Genomic DNA, 17,033 nt, shown 5'->3' with positions numbered 1-17,033 from the left:
TAAACACCATTTAGTCAATTATTTCAGCAGTTGATCAAAAGTTTCATGATTGTACATTGAATTGGTCGATAAATGCTCAAGATTAGATGATATTATCTCTACGGAAAAGAAAAAGAAAAAACAAGTTATGGTTTACAAAATGTTTGTGGTTTTTCCTTGTATGGACGAAAATTGATGAGTCAATGATTTCGGTAAAATTTGAGTCAACGATATTATCAAAATATCAAGTATCTATTTATTTATATATGTGTTTGGTGACAAAAGATTTTAAAATATAAATATTTGTCAAACGCACGTAGAATTAACACAAATTTATTATAGAACCGTCGGTCCCAACCTAAGCGACGGATAGACGGATAGAGTACAGAACCATACGAAAGGGTCCATAAAGTTGTATATGTTTTTGATAGGAGTTAGCTCCACAAGGAATCTATAAATAACAATTATTGGTACAATTTTTTTTTTAAAAAATTGAAAATCATATAGACATAGTTTTCCTGATGGGTACGGCACAAAGAGGTTTGGCCTTGTGTAAGGTAAGACCGAAGGCCTCGCTCATGTCCATGTTTTCAGGAACGACACCGTTTGGAAGCTTCCAGTCAAAGGAATAGAGAAGAGAGGCAAGCACCATATACATTGTCCTAAGAGACATCGAGATTCCCGGACACATCCTTCGGCCTGATCCAAACGGTATCAGCTCGAAGTCTTTGCCTTTTAGATCGGTTTCTCGTAACAAAAATCTCTCTGGCTCAAACTTCACTGGATTTTCCCACACACTCGAGTCATGTCCTATCGCCCATACGTTCACCAAAACCTAAAATAACAGAGAAGGAACTTTTTAACCAAATAAAAAAAATTCATATTGGTAATTCTATGAATCAAACCAAACAACAACCAAATTTAAACTTAAGTTTGATATATATTTTCTTTTTGTGTGTGAAAAAAAAACCTTTGTCTGATTAACATTATCAATTTTTAAAACAAAATCTTACATAATGAATGATTAGAATACAATTTTTTCCACTTTATTATTCTCTGTAAAAAACCTAAAAACTAAACAAAATCGAACAAATTCAACTTTCAACCCGAAAACAACCAAATAGTGTTGGGTCCTGAACCGAACAATTCAAACTGAAGCAACGAAAACGAAAAAATAAAGCTATGACTCTACTACTAACGTGCATCCCAGGTTACTAAAAGGTAATGAATGTTAGCGTGTTAAAAAATAGACTATGAAATAAACCTGGGTGTTCTCAGGAATGACGAAACCCAAAATTGGAACATCAGATTCTGATTTTCTAGGGATCAAAGCTGCTGGAGGATGCAATCGAAGAGTCTCTTTCACAATTGCTTGTAAGTAAGGCAAACTCGGGATATCAGATTCTTTAACGACACCGTTTTCACCAATCACTTGCCGTATCTCACTCTGAGCTTTTACCATCTTATCCGGGCTTCGGACTAACTCCGTCATCGCCCACTCCATTGTACTAGAGTTCGTATCTGTGCCCGCAACAAACAGATCCTATCACAAAAAAAAAAAAAAGATTAACTGAAGATACTGCATACCTATAATATCTTAATCTTGCCATGTGTGTCAGTAGAAGACTTACGAGAAGCAAGTGTTTGATATCATTCATGGTTAATTCCGCTTCGTTTTGCTGTGTGAAATCCAAAAGGGAGTCTAACATATCAATACTCGAAGCCTCTTCATCTGTGTGAGACAATCTTTTGGCCAATCGATCATCGATGAATTCTTGGATAACACTAAACAATCTGTCTATGCAGAGCACTGCTTCTTTACGAGTTCCTTGCAAATCAAGAAACCTCATATACTGGAAATAGTCTCCTACATTGGGTTTACCGGAGATCTTCATCAGATGGACCACCGCGTGGTAGAATTCGTAAGGAGACGAGTTCGAGTCATATGTAGCCAAATCTACGGAAAACAGAGCATTTGAGATGATATTGAAAGCTGTGACGAAGGAAGCACGAGCCAAGTCAATAGCTTCTCCTCTCTCGCTAAACTGGTTTGCTAAGCTCACAAGCTCCTCCACCTTTCTCATCCTTAAAGATTGAATAGCGTCTAGGTTTTGTGGTGATAACAAATATTTCGATATTGTTTTCTTCAGAAACCTGACTTGTGAACAGCGTATAACTCGTTTTAATCAAATTATAGTCTAGTGTACAGATGATTAAAAAGACACGAAAGATTGATCTTAGATAGTACCTCCAACGAGCCGAGGGAGGAATCCAGACAATGGAATGTTTATGGTGATCAAAGGCTCGAATGGGGTCGTTAAAGGTTCGAGCGGACATGACATTGTCGTGTGTTCTAAGTGCCTCTTTAGCTGCTTCTGGTGAAGATATTACCACTGTGGTTAACCTTCCAAGCTTCAAACTCATTATAGGTCCGTAGGTTTTTGAAAAATCAGCAAGTGAACGGTGAGGATTGGGTCCGAGTTGGAATATGTTTCCGACCAATGGTAATGTCGGAGGACCAGGCGGAAGCTTGTTGCCGTGGCTAGACCTCTTCCGCGTTTTTGAGGTGGCAATAAATAAGAAAAAGAAGAATGTTAATAGGAAATAGATAGGCAGAGACATGCCTTGATTTAGTGAGAGGTCCATTGGATCGGACGACCGTTTTTTTCTAGTCTTTAGGTTAAGGAAACTGGAGAGTGCCTAGAAAATATAACTCAAATCATGGACTTTATATTCATCCATTTAAGTTTCATTAATGAAGAAGCAAGTTCGCATGCAAACCCCTCAATCGGTATTAGTTGCCTGTTGTATATAACACTTGCCTAAATTGCTGGCATACATGGAAAATATTTGATACAAATTAGTTATTAAGTTTGATAGCTTAAATGAAGAGAAGATAACATTTAATGTAGTGTATTGTATATTGGACGTTGATTTGTCATTAAATATTCGGATTTAAAAATATGCAAAAAAGTATATGATTCTAAAACTATAATGACACATGGGAGATTTAGAAACCAGCCTGCCAAATTTGTATGCAGCCATATTGCTATAATACGGCTGAGATTATTGTTCATCTGTTGAACCCCACATCACATTAAGTGGTGTTTGGCAGCTAAACCATGTACTCAGGTGTACGTTACTCTCTTTTATCTACTGTTAGCTGTATTTGTTTTGATGTTAGGTTAAGCTGCTCAATCTGGTTTTTGCCCCTCTTTATGTGTATCTCTTGATATTTTTGTTAATTAATGTGTGAGACAACTCAAACTTTATCTTCTTAACTGCAAAAAGGCAAAATCTTAAATTAATTGGTTTATTTATCTGATTTCGTGCTCGTTTAATGCTACTGTCATTACATCAAATAAAAGGTCAAAGTTGGTAGTATAGTAAAAAAAAATAGCTTAAATCAAATGGGTTTTTTTACTACTACTTATCAAGTATCAACTGTTAGAACTTAGTACTAAATCTTGGATGGTACTCGTGGAACGCAACAAAAATATTTTAGGTATAAAAAGCAAAAGAACATTAGTATTGTTTTTGTTTATGTAACGGTGGTAGAAAGTTGGGGACCACGGTCACGGGCTCCGACAAGAGTTGGCTATAACGTTCCGGCTAGTAAACAGTAGTGTTTTAATGATAATTATTGTTTGTAGTTTGTTTTTAAAAGGAGGTTAAATAGTGGAACTCACATGAGCAATTTTTTTATACTCATCACTTCTTCTTCTTCTTCGTCAATCTCCATATTAAAAAGAAAAAAAAAACACATCTGAATCTGAATTTTAACCTGCAAAAGGCTTTGTATTTGTCGCTTTTCTCTCTTTATTTCTGATATATTTTCCATAGATTCCCTTTTCAAGTGTCCAACGATGTTACCAAAGTCAAACCCAAACCCCTAAGTGCAACTTTACCCCTTCTTTATTTTTTTAAAAAAATGCTTAGAACAACAGACCTTGTTGGTTTATTAAAACAAACAAATCACCCACTAAGTATCATCAAGTGGGTTTACCATTGTTTCTCATTTCAATCGCTCTCTAATTAGTAAGAAGATTAACTTTGACTTTTTTTGTTTTTTTTCCCCTAAAATAAAAGGATGGTGCCAGCGAGTTAAAATGATGTTGAACTTTAGTGAAGTGATCCCACAGTTTTGTTTTGTACCAACGAGTCGTTACTCGTGCGCGTGAATCCAGGTCCAAAAACCTTAAAACTGGGTAAAAAGTAAAAATAATAAAAAGTAAACCAACACAAAACTACGAAAAACTAACAAAAGAGTCAGAACAAAACGTTAAAGGGCAAAAAAAAATGAAAAGGTCAAAATCCCATCACCCCAAAAAGCGACCTCAACAATGCCTCCTCCTTTCCCTCACGCCACCATCACGATATAGACCAAACCTTTTGTTTTTTTTTTATCTTTTTTTCTTTTCTTATTTATATATAGGATTTTTTGAGTTGATTAAACATCTTAGTCGAACAAGTTAACAACAAAACTGAACGTCTAATCTTAAAATTGCCGATGATGTTCTCATGCACAGGCGCACAGCAGCACATGCTCTCTAGCTGTTAAACCAATGGTCTAGCTAATCAAATCTGATTTAACCGGATTTATAATCACCGCATAGCTCCAAACCAAAAAAAAAAAAAAACTCACATGACGCACGCGCGTGTACTACCCACCACGCTTCCTTTATCAAAAGAGGCGAGTGAGGTTGACTTTACCATCGCTTCCCCAATTAAATTTCGTGGGTCCCACAGTGGACCTCTTCACAAGGGAAGCCAAAATCTCTCGTGAATCTCACCTCAACTCGCCGCGTGTTACTCACGCTCCCTCATTACGACTCGGTGAAAACTGAAACTATCTCCACCGGTCTCAGCTAAACGACGTAATCAATAATATCCTCTCACATGACTGTCACTTTTTTACAGTCACCATCCCCCCATTTATTCTCCGACACGTCACCATACCCCCAATACTGTCAGTCACAGACACAACCATCTCTCTTAAATTAAAATATTATTTTTGTCAGTTAGAACTTATCATCTCAGCTTCATCTTCTTCAATGGAAAAGAAACTCCAAAATAAATGAGACTTCTTTAAAACTTTCATTTATTTACTAAAATATGCCATCTCGTCACTCTCCACCGCCGTTACCACCGACTACGACTCATCACCGTTTCCAGACTCTTCCACTCATCATCGCCGGTTCTCTTACCTTAACCGGAGTTTTACTAATCCTCATCACTCTGTTTCTCTACCGGAGACTCTACAAAAACCGTACTGCTCCTTCCGATCTTATTATCTCCAACTCCAAGTCTCCTCAACACTACCAATGCCGTCGCTTCTCTTACTCTCAGCTCCGCCGCGCTACAAACTCATTCTCCCACTCGACTCAACTCGGCCACGGCGGATTCGGCTCTGTTTACAAAGCTGATTTTCCTAACGGCGGAGGCGGCGATTCACTCGCCGTCAAAGTCATGGACACATCCGCTGGCTCTTTGCAAGGCGAGCGTGAGTTTCACAACGAGCTTTCTCTCTCTTCTCACTTAATCGGCTCTCCTCACATCGTCTCTCTCCTCGGATTCTCATCTGATCGTCGTGGCCGGAGGCTTATCCTCGTCTACGAGCTAATGGCGAATCGTAGTTTACAAGACGCGCTTTTGGATCGTAAATGTGAGGAGCTTATGGATTGGAACAAAAGGTTTGAGATTGTTACGGATATTGCAAAAGGGATTGAGTTTCTTCATCATTCTTGTGATCCAATCATCATCCATGGAGATGTTAAACCTAGTAACATCCTTCTTGATTCTGATTTCAAAGCCAAGATTGGAGATTTCGGTTTAGCTAGAGTAAAGTCTGAGGATTTAGAAACTAGGATTCTGATTGAGGAAGATGACAAGAGAAAGGATCTTGTTGTTGTTGATGATAATGATAATGGTTCGATTCTTGAAGAGACTGAAAGCGTTATTACTGTGTTTGAAGAAGGTAATGTTGTCAATCTCTCGCCGGAGAATTCTGGGATTAGTGTCTTGACGGAGACGGTGGTGTCTCCGGGGGAAAAATCGGGACTTTCGCCTGAGAATTCTGCGGTTAGTGTTTTGACGGTGGCGGTGGGTGTAGCATCTCCGGAGATGATGACATCGATACCGTCGCCGGAGACTTGTGCGGTTAGCGTCTTGACGGAGACTGGATTGTCACCGGGAGTGGCATTATCGCCGGGGAGTAGTAGTAAGGTTAAAGTGGGTTCGAAGAGAGATTGGTGGTGGAAACAGGACAACAATGGTGGAAGCAGAGGAGGAGGGGTTGAATCAGGGAGTGTGAAGGATTATGTAATGGAATGGATTGGGAGTGAGATTAAGAAAGAGAGACCTAACGACAATAAGGAATGGATCAACAGTGGTGGTGATGGTGGGTCATCATCAGTTTCTAAGAAGAAGAAGAAAGATAAGAAGAGAAAGCCTAGAGAATGGTGGAAGGAAGAGTTTTGTGAAGAGCTAACTAGAAAAAAGAGGAAGAAGAAGAAGAAGATGATGAAAAGAGGGCTAAGCTCAATCTCAAGCATTGACTCTTGGTTTCATAGAGATAGAGACGATGATGCTTCCTCTGTTCGTGACCAGAATCTTAACCCTACTAAGAGGAAGAAGAGAAATAGTATAGATTGGTGGGTAGATGGGTTAAGCGGGGAGCTTAAATCAGCCATGGGTAAAAAGAATAGTCAGGATTCTGGTTTATGGTGTGATGTGAATGTTCAGAAGAGCGGTGGAGTAAGCAGCACACCTAGTATGAGAGGTACGGTATGTTACATTGCACCAGAATGTGGCGGTGGAGGATTGGTGTCTGAGAAATGTGATGTTTATAGCTTTGGGGTTCTGCTTTTGGTTCTTGTCTCAGGGAGACGGCCATTGCAAGTGACAGCATCGCCTATGTCAGAGTTTGAGAGGGCTAATTTGATATCATGGGCTAAGCAATTGGCTTGCAATGGTAAATTGTTGGATTTAGTTGATAAATCTATACATTCTTTGGAGAATGAGCAAGCGGTTCTGTGTATTACTATTGCACTGTTGTGTCTGCAAAGATCTCCGGTTAAGAGGCCAACGATGAAAGAGATTGTTCAGATGCTTTCGGGTGCTTCTGAGCCTCCGCACTTGCCGTTTGAGTTTTCTCCCTCGCCGCCTATGGGGTTTCCGTTTAAGTCAAGGAGGAAAGCACGGTGACACTGGGGGTTGGTATNGTTATCCTCTCCGTCGAATACCGTTTATCCCCTGAACACCGTCTCCCGGCCGCGTACGAAGACGCCGTCGAAGCAGTCTTATGGCTCCGTGATCAAGCTCGTGGCGCAACCAACGGTGGTGATTGCGACACGTGGTTGAAAGACGGTGTGGATTTCTCGAAATGCTTCGTCATGGGTTCGAGCTCAGGAGGAAACATCGTCTACAACGTGGCGTTACGTGTAGTGGATACNTCTAAACCAATTACGAGTTGTAGGAACTTTTTAATTCCATAAGATTAGCTTTTTGCAAATATTTATGAAGATCTAGTTGCTTAACATTTTTAGTGTAGACAATAAAGAATTTCCAATTGACATCAAGAAGATGATCATGATTTAGAGTTCAATTGCCTTTTTTTCTTTTGCTGAATTCTATGCAAAAAAACTACAAAATGGGACCAAGTTTAAAAAATGTTCCATCCCTGTCTCCCACTGTATGAAAAAAAAAAAGGATATGGAGCAAATCTACTCTCTTTATTTTTGTATTGTCACTTTGTAGTGCTCTGAATATTTCCATGGTATTGGACCATTGGTATTTCACTTTTAAAGGTTATGACTTTTAGGAGACAGAATATACTTGTGCAAATGTTCTCATGGTTCAAATTCAAAAATTAAAATGCATTCATCTCAAAAATTCTCGTTACAGATTTAACCAAAACAATCAACCCTTATATTTGTCAAAGCGGCCTTACGAGTAATTTGTTCATATTGACAAAGAAACAAAAGCGCTTGAACTATGTACTCTATACTCTGTACATGGGACAACATAACAATATGCATTCATTTGATATGGGAAAGGAGTTATGATTTTTTTTTGTTAAATGCACATTAACTATTTGGTCGATCATTATGGTACACAATATAGTAACCGTTATATTAGGTTTTTTTTGTAAACAACTAGTCTCAAATCTCAATCGTAATCGGATAGTAGTAGAGTAGTCTTAATCTAAACCACTAATAATAGAGAGAGATACATGCATATTTCGCACGATTCTTTAGGCAAATCCAACTACAGCTTTGAATGAAAAATGTCCCAATCTTTAATGAAAACGTTGATCTTTTCAACCACTCATATACTTTAGTTCACCTAATTCATCTTCATAATCACACATTTCTCACCTCAAAAAAAAAAAACATCTAACTCTCTCTATCTCTGAAGCAGAAGCACCCATGGAAGCTCCTCCACCTTCAAGCGATCCATACAAGTTCCTCAACATTACACTAAACGCAGATGGATCACTCACCAGACACCGTGAGTTCCCCAAACTGCCCCCAACGGAGCAGTCCAAAGACATCCCACTAAACCAAACCAACAACACCTTCATCCGAATCTTCAAGCCCCGGAATATTCCGCCGGAGTCCAAACTCCCGATCCTCGTTTACTACCACGGCGGTGGATTCCTCTTCTACAGCGCCGCCTCCGCTCCGTTCCATGAATCTTGCACCAAAATGGCTGATCGTCTTCAAACCGTTATCCTCTCCGTCGAATACCGTTTATCCCCTGAACACCGTCTCCCGGCCGCGTACGAAGACGCCGTCGAAGCAGTCTTATGGCTCCGTGATCAAGCTCGTGGCGCAACCAACGGTGGTGATTGCGACACGTGGTTGAAAGACGGTGTGGATTTCTCGAAATGCTTCGTCATGGGTTCGAGCTCAGGAGGAAACATCGTCTACAACGTGGCGTTACGTGTAGTGGATACAGATCTCTCTCCTGTTAAGATCCAAGGGCTGATAATGAACCAAGCTTTCTTCGGCGGTGTTGAGCCGTCGGATTCTGAGTCACGGCTTAAAGACGATAAGATCTGTCCGTTACCAGCGACTCATCTGCTGTGGTCACTTTGTTTACCCGACGGTGTGGATCGTGACCACGTGTACAGCAATCCGGTTAAGAGCAGTGGGCCTCAGGAAAAGGATAAGATGGGACGTTTCCCGGCTACTCTCATTAACGGTTACGGTGGGGATCCGTTAGTGGATCGTCAGAGACAGGTGGCGGATATGCTGAAGGCACGTGGAGTGCACGTGCAGACGAGGTTTGATGAAGATGGGTTTCATGCTTGCGAGTTGTTTGATGCGAACAAAGCCAAGGCCTTATACGAAACCGTTGAGGCCTTTATCAAGAGTTGTTGTTCTTCAACTGATCCATCCTCCAACATGTAGTAGTCCGATCTTTATGTTTTTACTTAAGTCAAGTGAGTGAAGTTCTAAATATTTCAGTTTATGATGTGTGGGGAAATTGAAAAATGTACTGCATGTTGCAATCGAAATATGTATACCCGAGGCGAGAAATAATAATAGTGGACCGTATCTTATCAGTTTACTAGTATATTTTGAAGTTCAAAAAGTTTTAGACATTAGGTAGAATCATCCATCGGTGGGATTACGTTACATACATTTACCGACAAAACCATACATCTTAATAGGTTAGGTGACCATACTAACATATTGGTATGACGATCAGCAATCTTACATATATTGTTTCGGGAATTGCATTGAGAACAATGTTAGATGTACAACTCACTCATGCAACTATAAATTGTACAGAGTAGATTGTCAGATTTTTGAAATTTGACCCTACTTAGCAATTTGAATTGATTACTTTTATATGTATACAATGAAATGCTGATAATTTCCATCTAATTAATTTAGTTTGAAGGGATGTTGACTCATTCAAATACACAAGCAAATGTAGAACATTAATTCCTCATTTAGACAAAATTTCAAAACATTCTTGATTTTGGTCAAATATTAAAGTGCATTAAATCATAACCACAAACAATCCGTGAATTCATCCTAATCACAGCTTAAGCTCCATTAATCATAGAACACACACACAAAAAGATGAATAGGAACATAAAAACATTCAGAGATTTCATCTTAATCACCCCTAGTTAACCTCTTATTAATCACACANGGATCGTGACCACGTGTACAGCAATCCGGTTAAGAGCAGTGGGCCTCAGGAAAAGGATAAGATGGGACGTTTCCCGGCTACTCTCATTAACGGTTACGGTGGGGATCCGTTAGTGGATCGTCAGAGACAGGTGGCGGATATGCTGAAGGCACGTGGAGTGCACGTGCAGACGAGGTTTGATGAAGATGGGTTTCATGCTTGCGAGTTGTTTGATGCGAACAAAGCCAAGGCCTTATACGAAACCGTTGAGGCCTTTATCAAGAGTTGTTGTTCTTCAACTGATCCATCCTCCAACATGTAGTAGTCCGATCTTTATGTTTTTACTTAAGTCAAGTGAGTGAAGTTCTAAATATTTCAGTTTATGATGTGTGGGGAAATTGAAAAATGTACTGCATGTTGCAATCGAAATATGTATACCCGAGGCGAGAAATAATAATAGTGGACCGTATCTTATCAGTTTACTAGTATATTTTGAAGTTCAAAAAGTTTTAGACATTAGGTAGAATCATCCATCGGTGGGATTACGTTACATACATTTACCGACAAAACCATACATCTTAATAGGTTAGGTGACCATACTAACATATTGGTATGACGATCAGCAATCTTACATATATTGTTTCGGGAATTGCATTGAGAACAATGTTAGATGTACAACTCACTCATGCAACTATAAATTGTACAGAGTAGATTGTCAGATTTTTGAAATTTGACCCTACTTAGCAATTTGAATTGATTACTTTTATATGTATACAATGAAATGCTGATAATTTCCATCTAATTAATTTAGTTTGAAGGGATGTTGACTCATTCAAATACACAAGCAAATGTAGAACATTAATTCCTCATTTAGACAAAATTTCAAAACATTCTTGATTTTGGTCAAATATTAAAGTGCATTAAATCATAACCACAAACAATCCGTGAATTCATCCTAATCACAGCTTAAGCTCCATTAATCATAGAACACACACACAAAAAGATGAATAGGAACATAAAAACATTCAGAGATTTCATCTTAATCACCCCTAGTTAACCTCTTATTAATCACACAATTAAAAAAAACCAAAACCATGTCCCAGGGCCAGGAGTCTCGTCACGCATTTGATGCATACAAACACCTCAACATCACAATTAACCCCAACGGCTCTTGCACCCGCCACTTCCTCTGGCCGATAGTTAAACCGGACACAGATCCCTCACCAGGCAAGCTCGCGGCTTCCAAAGACGTCACCATTAACCAAGAAACCGGTGTAGCCGTACGTATATTCCGACCAACCAATCTACCATCCAATGATAACGCCGTGGCTCGTCTCCCAATCATCCTCCATTTCCACGGCTCCGGTTGGGTCCTTTACCCGGCCGATTCCGCCGCGAATAACCGTGGTTGCTCTCAAATGGCAAGTGAGCTAACGGTGATCATTGTCTCCGTAAACTATCGTCTAGCTCCTGAACATAGACTCCCAGCTCAATACGATGACGCACTAGACGCCCTTCTTTGGGTCAAACAACAAGCCATTGACTCAGCCAACGGCGAGCCTTGGCTTAGAGACTACGCCGATTTCTCAAGGTGCTACATCTGCGGTTCGAGTAACGGCGCCAACATCGCTTTCCAATTAGCACTCAGGTCATTAGACCGAGACTTAACACCGTTAAAAATCGACGGTTGCGTGTTCTACCAACCGCTTTTTGGCGGCAAAACGAGGACGAAGTCAGAGCTCAAGAACTTCGACGATCCTGTAATGCCGGTGCCAGCTTTTGACGCTATGTGGGAACTATCTTTGCCTGTAGGTGTCGATCGGGATCATAGGTACTGTAATCCGAAAGGTTACTTGCCGCAGAAGGAAAAAGTTGGACGTCTTGGACGATGTTTGGTGATCGGTTACGGTGGAGACACGTCGTTGGATAGGCAACAAGATTTCTTGAATCTGTTGGTTACAGCTGGAGTTAGAGTCGAAGCAAGGTTTGACGACGCTGGTTTCCATGGCATTGAGCTAGTTGATCCACGACGAGCCGTCGCTCTTCTTAATATGATCAGAGATTTTATCAATTAAATTGATTCTTTTCAAGTTTTTTCATCTAATCATTATTTTTCTGTATACAAAACCATTACAAGATCTTTGGTTACACTATGTATTGGTTATACTTCTATGTAAAATTGAATACATTAATAAACATTATAGCATATAATTAAATTGTACTCCCTCTGTTTCACAAAGAGTGTCATTTTGACACATTTCACACAAATTAAGAAAAGTTTGAATTATACTTATTTGCCCCTATTTATTAAGTGATTAATGATCAAAATTCGATGAAAATAGCTTTGGGTTTAGGGGTAAAAAAGAAAATTTAGCATTAAAACACTCATTGGAAATGTAAAATGACATTCTTTGTGAAACAAGAAATTTTTTCCAGAATGACACTCTTTGTGAAACAGAGGGAGTATAACGCAAAAAGACCGTAAATTTCATAACAAAATTACATGGAATGATTATATATTTTTAAAAAATTGATCAGGTTTAAAAAATAAAAATCCTACATCGGACGGTCAAGATTATATGTGGGAGGAGAGGGTGTATCGTATTCCTATATACAGTATAATAAATAAAAAGGAGACGAGATCCGTTAAACCTTGGAGAGAGAGAGATCTGGGGGAGAGTGGTCATTGAAAACTGAAAGGTCTTCGACTAAGTGTTTTCAGTATAGCCGTAAAAAGTGTCTGACTCCATGGCGGACGGTGGTGGGGCTGACTCAGCAGCTCCACCTTCGGATAACGTCGGAGATTTTATTCTATCACTTCTGCAACAGAACACAAGACCTTCGCCGTCACAACAACAACAACAACAAGGGGGTCCTCAACATCTCGATCCGGCCATTGCAGCCGTTGGTCCTACCGTGAATCCTTTTCCTCCTTCGATTTGGCAATCTTCTAACAACGGTCCCGGTGGTCATCATAACAACCCTTCTTCTTCTTGGCCACTCGCCTTCTCACCTCCTCCTCCTCATAATCTTTCCCCTAATTTGTTAGGGTTTCCTCAATTCTCGCATAACCCTTTCCCTTCGAACCAATTCGATGGTAATCAAAGGCTATCTCCTGAAGATGCTTACAGATTAGGGTTTCAGTCGATGATTCAGCAACAGCAGCAGCAGCAGCTACCGCCACCGCCGCCGCCGCAGTCAGAGACTCGGCAGCTTGTTTTTGGTTCTTTCTCGGGAGATGCTACTCAAAGCCTTAATGGGTTACGTAATGGGAACTTGATGTTTGATTCTAAGCACCACGAACAGCTTATGAGGAATCATCCCGCGGATCCAAACTTGTCTCATCATCGGAATCACGATCTCAATGAACTTAGAGGAGGCCACAGCGGAAGAGGTAACTGGGGTCCTATTGGGAACAACGTCAGGGGTTTCAAGTCTACTCCTCCTCCTCCTGGGTTTTCGAGTAACCAAAGAGGGTGGGATATGAATTTAGCAAGTAAGGGTGATGATAGTTTCCAGAGGAATCATCATGATAAAGCAATGTGGGAGTTTAATGCTGAGGCTGATAGGTTAAGGGGATTATCTATTCAGAATGAGAGCAAGTTCAATCTTAGTCAACAGATAGATCATCCTGGACCACCTAAGGGTACAAGTCTACACTCTGTATCAACAGCTGATGCTGCAAATTCCTTTTCGATGTTGAACAAGGAAGCTCGTGGTGGAATTGAAAGTAAAGAGGAGGAACTGGGGCAGCTCAGTAAGGGGAAGAAGGAAGGTAATGGAAACTCTGGTCCTGGTGTTGACGAGGTTGACGATTTTGGAGAAGATATTGTCGAGTCTTTATTGCTTGAAGTTGATACCGACGATAAGGACGCCAAAGATGGGAAGAAGAATAGCAAGACTTCTCGTGACAAGGTATGTTTTCAGTTTTCATATACTACTAATGACATGTTGGGAACATTAGTGGTGGTGTTTAGCTCGTGTAATCTGTTCTGGAACTAGAAAGGACGCTTTTTTTGGTTGGGAAGATTATTGAAATTGGGTTTTTGTTATCAGGAATCGAGAGTGGACAATCGGGGTCGGTGGCTGCTTTCCCAAAGGTTAAGAGAGAGGAAAATGTATATGGCATGTCGAAATGACATCCACAGGCATGATGCTCCTTTCATTGCAGTGTACAAGTCCCTGATTCCTGCAGAAGAGGAGCTGGAAAAGCAGAGACAACTAATGGCGCAGCTAGAGAATCTGGTTGCCAAAGAATGGCCTCATGCAAAGTTGTATCTTTACGGGTCATGTGCTAACTCTTTTGGTTTTCCAAAGAGCGACATTGATGTTTGCCTTGCAATCGATGATGATGATATCAACAAATCTGACATGTTGTTAAAGCTGGCGGATATTTTGGAATCAGATAATCTCCAGAATGTGCAGGTAAAGTAAATGCTTTTACTTATGTAAAAAATGCACCTTTTTGGCTGTGAATCTGGTGCTTATATTTCTGAAACGTGTTTTTGTGTAGGCACTAACAAGAGCTAGGGTTCCAATAGTAAAACTTATGGATCCGGTTACTGGGATATCTTGTGATATCTGCATAAACAATGTGTTGGCTGTTGTAAACACAAAGCTCCTGCGAGATTATTCACGGATAGATGTGCGTTTAAGGCAGTTGGCATTCACTGTGAAACATTGGGCAAAGTCGAGAAGGGTTAATGAGACTTATCAAGGAACACTTTCCAGCTACGCGTAAGTTTTCCACCATACATTTGAATGAAGTTGTTTCGATTACACACAAAACACACTTGCAGGTGATAAGTTTCAGTTACTCATAAATGTTAACTTTTGCAGGTACGTTCTGATGTGTATCCATTTCTTGCAGCTGCGTAGGCCGCCAATTCTTCCTTGCTTACAGGTGTGTATATAACAATACCCTCTTCATGTTATGTAATGTAGTGAAATGATTTGTCTTCTTTTTATTTGAACTATTAAATTGCTTGGTGCAGGAAATGAAGCCTACATACTCAGTTCGGGTAGATAATATCCGGTGTTCATACTTTGATGATGTTGATAGACTGGAGAACTTTGGATCAAGTAACAGGGAGACCATAGCTGAGCTGGTCTGGGGATTCTTCAACTACTGGGCTTATGCTCACGACTATGCGAATACTGTTGTGTCAGTCCGCACCGGATCCATACTTGGGTAAACTTAAAAAAAAAAACTCATATATACTTTGCTTTAACATATGTGATGCAACAATCTCAGATGAAATGAATCTATGTGATGCAGGAAGCGAGAGAAGGACTGGACGAGAAGGGTGGGGAACGATAGGCATTTGATATGCATAGAGGATCCGTTTGAGACGAGCCATGATCTGGGCAGGGTCGTGGACAAGTTCAGTATCAGAGTGTTGAGAGAAGAGTTCGAACGAGCTGCAGAGATTATGCATCAAGATCGTAACCCATGTGCCAAGCTTTTCGAACCATATCTTCCTGAAGATAATAATAATGGACATGGCCACAACTAAAACCTTTAAAAACAATCGTCTGGCTTGTATGTATATAATATTTTATGGGTTAGAAAGATCAACAACTCTGTTTTTTGGTTTTATTGGTTTGATTTGGATTCTTGCTTGTGTGACCCAGTGACCCAGCTCCCCAAGAAAAAAAAAGGTCTTTTTTGATTTTGAAGATTGTTTATATGATGGTGATGGATGGGTGGATTATAAAACTTGTCCTTGTGTGATCAGAACAAAAGAATGAAGTGACTTTGATAAACTTTACGATGACGACGACCTCTATCACCCAGGTTCTGCCACGTGTCTTGTTCGTCAAACGTCACGCCGCCATGGGAGTGTTGGGAGATAGTTTCGTCGCCTCAACCAAGTTCGAGGTTCTGAAAGCCTTCGAGTCTCCGCTTCCTCTTCCTGAGTTCTTGGCCGATCAATCTCACCCCGTCTCCGCTATTATAGCTCCTGTAGCTGTTCCCGTCACAGCCGATCTGATTCGTCTCCTCCCGAATCTTCGCTTGGTTGTTACTACCAGCACCGGCGTTGACCACGTTGACCTAGTTGAGTGTCGTCGTCGAGGCATCTCCGTCGCCAACGCTGGCTCAAGTTACTCGGAAGATGTCGCAGATACTGCCGTCGGTTTACTCATTGACGTTTTCCGGCGCATCTCCGCTGCTAATCGGTTCGTTAAGCAACGGTTGTGGCCACTCAAAGGGGACTATCCCCTCGGTTCCAAGGTTTTGATTAGTTTGTTAATTAGTTTGTTAATCTCTAATTGATTAGTTTGTTAATCTCTCTAATTTAACTTTGTAGTTGGGGAGAAAGCGAATCGGAATAGTGGGACTTGGAAGCATTGGTTCGATGGTAGCTACAAGGCTCGAGGCCTTTGGTTGCCAAATTTCATATAGTTCAAGAAACAGAAAACCATCTTTTCCGTATCATTATTACGTGGACGTACATGAGATGGCAGCTAACAGTGATGCACTCGTAATCTGCTGTGAACTGAATGATAAGACATTGCATTTGATCAATAGAGATGTATTTGCTGCTCTGGGGAAGCAAGGAGTGATCGTTAATGTCGCTCGTGGGGGTATAATCGATGAGGGTGAGATGGTGAGATGCTTGAGAGAAGGTGAGATTGGTGGTGCTGGTTTGGATGTTTTTGAAGATGAGCCTAATGTGCCTAAGGAGCTTTTTGAGTTGGATAATGTTGTTTTGTCTCCACACTGTGCTTATACGTCTCTGGAAGGTCTTGAACAACTTGGGAAAGTTTTGGTCGGGAATATTGAAGCTTTCTTCTCTAATAAACCTCTTTTAACTCCTGTTCTTTGATGGGGGTCATTTGTCGTCAAGGTTTTAAAAGCTGGGAAAGTTTGAGTCTCTCGATGTTTGGGTCGATCGATTTTG

General features: G+C 40.5%; 6 protein-coding genes across 7 annotated transcripts; 5 read left to right on the top strand and 1 right to left on the bottom strand.

Moving 5' to 3' along the window:
• LOC104784768 (cytochrome P450 76C3-like) lies at positions 331 to 2,771 on the bottom strand. Its single transcript, XM_010509837.1, has 4 exons — positions 2,228 to 2,771; positions 1,611 to 2,133; positions 1,244 to 1,522; positions 331 to 814 (listed from the first exon to the last, which is right to left on the bottom strand). The coding sequence occupies exons 1-4, from the start codon at positions 2,623 to 2,625 to the stop codon at positions 479 to 481; spliced, it is 1,536 nt and encodes a 511-aa protein (XP_010508139.1). The 5' UTR covers positions 2,626 to 2,771; the 3' UTR covers positions 331 to 478.
• LOC104784767 (receptor-like serine/threonine-protein kinase At2g45590) lies at positions 4,997 to 7,195 on the top strand. The gene has a single exon (XM_010509836.2). The coding sequence runs from the start codon at positions 5,095 to 5,097 to the stop codon at positions 7,183 to 7,185; it is 2,091 nt and encodes a 696-aa protein (XP_010508138.1). The 5' UTR covers positions 4,997 to 5,094; the 3' UTR covers positions 7,186 to 7,195.
• Positions 8,229 to 10,616, top strand: LOC104784766 (probable carboxylesterase 8). 2 transcript variants are annotated; one of them, XM_019245618.1, is made up of 2 exons: positions 8,229 to 9,104; positions 10,160 to 10,616. In XM_019245618.1, the coding sequence occupies exons 1-2, from the start codon at positions 8,409 to 8,411 to the stop codon at positions 10,448 to 10,450; spliced, it is 987 nt and encodes a 328-aa protein (XP_019101163.1). In that variant the 5' UTR covers positions 8,229 to 8,408; the 3' UTR covers positions 10,451 to 10,616. The 2 variants fall into 2 exon arrangements, with proteins under 2 accessions (XP_019101163.1, XP_010508137.1); XM_010509835.2 differs by lacking the exon at positions 10,160 to 10,616 and having other exon boundaries at positions 8,232 to 9,561.
• Positions 11,200 to 12,292, top strand: LOC104788749 (probable carboxylesterase 9). The gene has a single exon (XM_010514532.2). The coding sequence runs from the start codon at positions 11,223 to 11,225 to the stop codon at positions 12,201 to 12,203; it is 981 nt and encodes a 326-aa protein (XP_010512834.1). The 5' UTR covers positions 11,200 to 11,222; the 3' UTR covers positions 12,204 to 12,292.
• LOC104784764 (UTP:RNA uridylyltransferase 1-like) lies at positions 12,877 to 15,800 on the top strand. Its single transcript, XM_010509834.2, has 6 exons — positions 12,877 to 14,043; positions 14,185 to 14,553; positions 14,642 to 14,865; positions 14,968 to 15,031; positions 15,123 to 15,319; positions 15,407 to 15,800. Exons 1-6 carry the CDS (start codon positions 12,877 to 12,879, stop codon positions 15,642 to 15,644), a joined length of 2,259 nt encoding a protein of 752 aa, XP_010508136.1. The 3' UTR covers positions 15,645 to 15,800.
• LOC104784763 (glyoxylate/hydroxypyruvate reductase HPR3-like) lies at positions 15,892 to 17,024 on the top strand. The gene is made up of 2 exons (XM_010509832.1): positions 15,892 to 16,363; positions 16,440 to 17,024. The coding sequence occupies exons 1-2, from the start codon at positions 15,902 to 15,904 to the stop codon at positions 16,956 to 16,958; spliced, it is 981 nt and encodes a 326-aa protein (XP_010508134.1). The 5' UTR covers positions 15,892 to 15,901; the 3' UTR covers positions 16,959 to 17,024.

This window comes from Camelina sativa, chromosome 5 (assembly GCF_000633955.1).
Source record: "Camelina sativa cultivar DH55 chromosome 5, Cs, whole genome shotgun sequence".
Taxonomy (NCBI): Eukaryota; Viridiplantae; Streptophyta; class Magnoliopsida; order Brassicales; family Brassicaceae; genus Camelina; species Camelina sativa.
The sequence above is the reverse complement of the archived record's forward strand: the minus strand, read 5'-3'. Positions and strand labels throughout refer to the sequence as shown.

What these genes read in the sequence shown, in the direction of transcription:
- LOC104784768 (XM_010509837.1), bottom strand. Translation starts at nt 2,625, where the DNA reads ATGGACCTCTCACTAAATCAAGGCATGTCTCTGCCTATCTATTTCCTA. An exon ending in CCTCCCTCGGCTCGTTGGAG is followed by an intron (nt 2,134 to 2,227) that starts GTACTATCTAAG and finishes TTCACAAGTCAG; the next exon opens with GTTTCTGAAGAAAACAATAT. An exon ending in TCATTCCTGAGAACACCCAG is followed by an intron (nt 815 to 1,243) that starts GTTTATTTCATA and finishes CTGTTATTTTAG; the next exon opens with GTTTTGGTGAACGTATGGGC.
- LOC104784767 (XM_010509836.2), top strand. Translation starts at nt 5,095, where the DNA reads ATGCCATCTCGTCACTCTCCACCGCCGTTACCACCGACTACGACTCAT.
- LOC104784766 (XM_019245618.1), top strand. Translation starts at nt 8,409, where the DNA reads ATGGAAGCTCCTCCACCTTCAAGCGATCCATACAAGTTCCTCAACATT.
- LOC104788749 (XM_010514532.2), top strand. Translation starts at nt 11,223, where the DNA reads ATGTCCCAGGGCCAGGAGTCTCGTCACGCATTTGATGCATACAAACAC.
- LOC104784764 (XM_010509834.2), top strand. Translation starts at nt 12,877, where the DNA reads ATGGCGGACGGTGGTGGGGCTGACTCAGCAGCTCCACCTTCGGATAAC. An exon ending in GCAAGACTTCTCGTGACAAG is followed by an intron (nt 14,044 to 14,184) that starts GTATGTTTTCAG and finishes TTTTGTTATCAG; the next exon opens with GAATCGAGAGTGGACAATCG. An exon ending in CGCACCGGATCCATACTTGG is followed by an intron (nt 15,320 to 15,406) that starts GTAAACTTAAAA and finishes TATGTGATGCAG; the next exon opens with GAAGCGAGAGAAGGACTGGA.
- LOC104784763 (XM_010509832.1), top strand. Translation starts at nt 15,902, where the DNA reads ATGACGACGACCTCTATCACCCAGGTTCTGCCACGTGTCTTGTTCGTC. An exon ending in ACTATCCCCTCGGTTCCAAG is followed by an intron (nt 16,364 to 16,439) that starts GTTTTGATTAGT and finishes TTAACTTTGTAG; the next exon opens with TTGGGGAGAAAGCGAATCGG.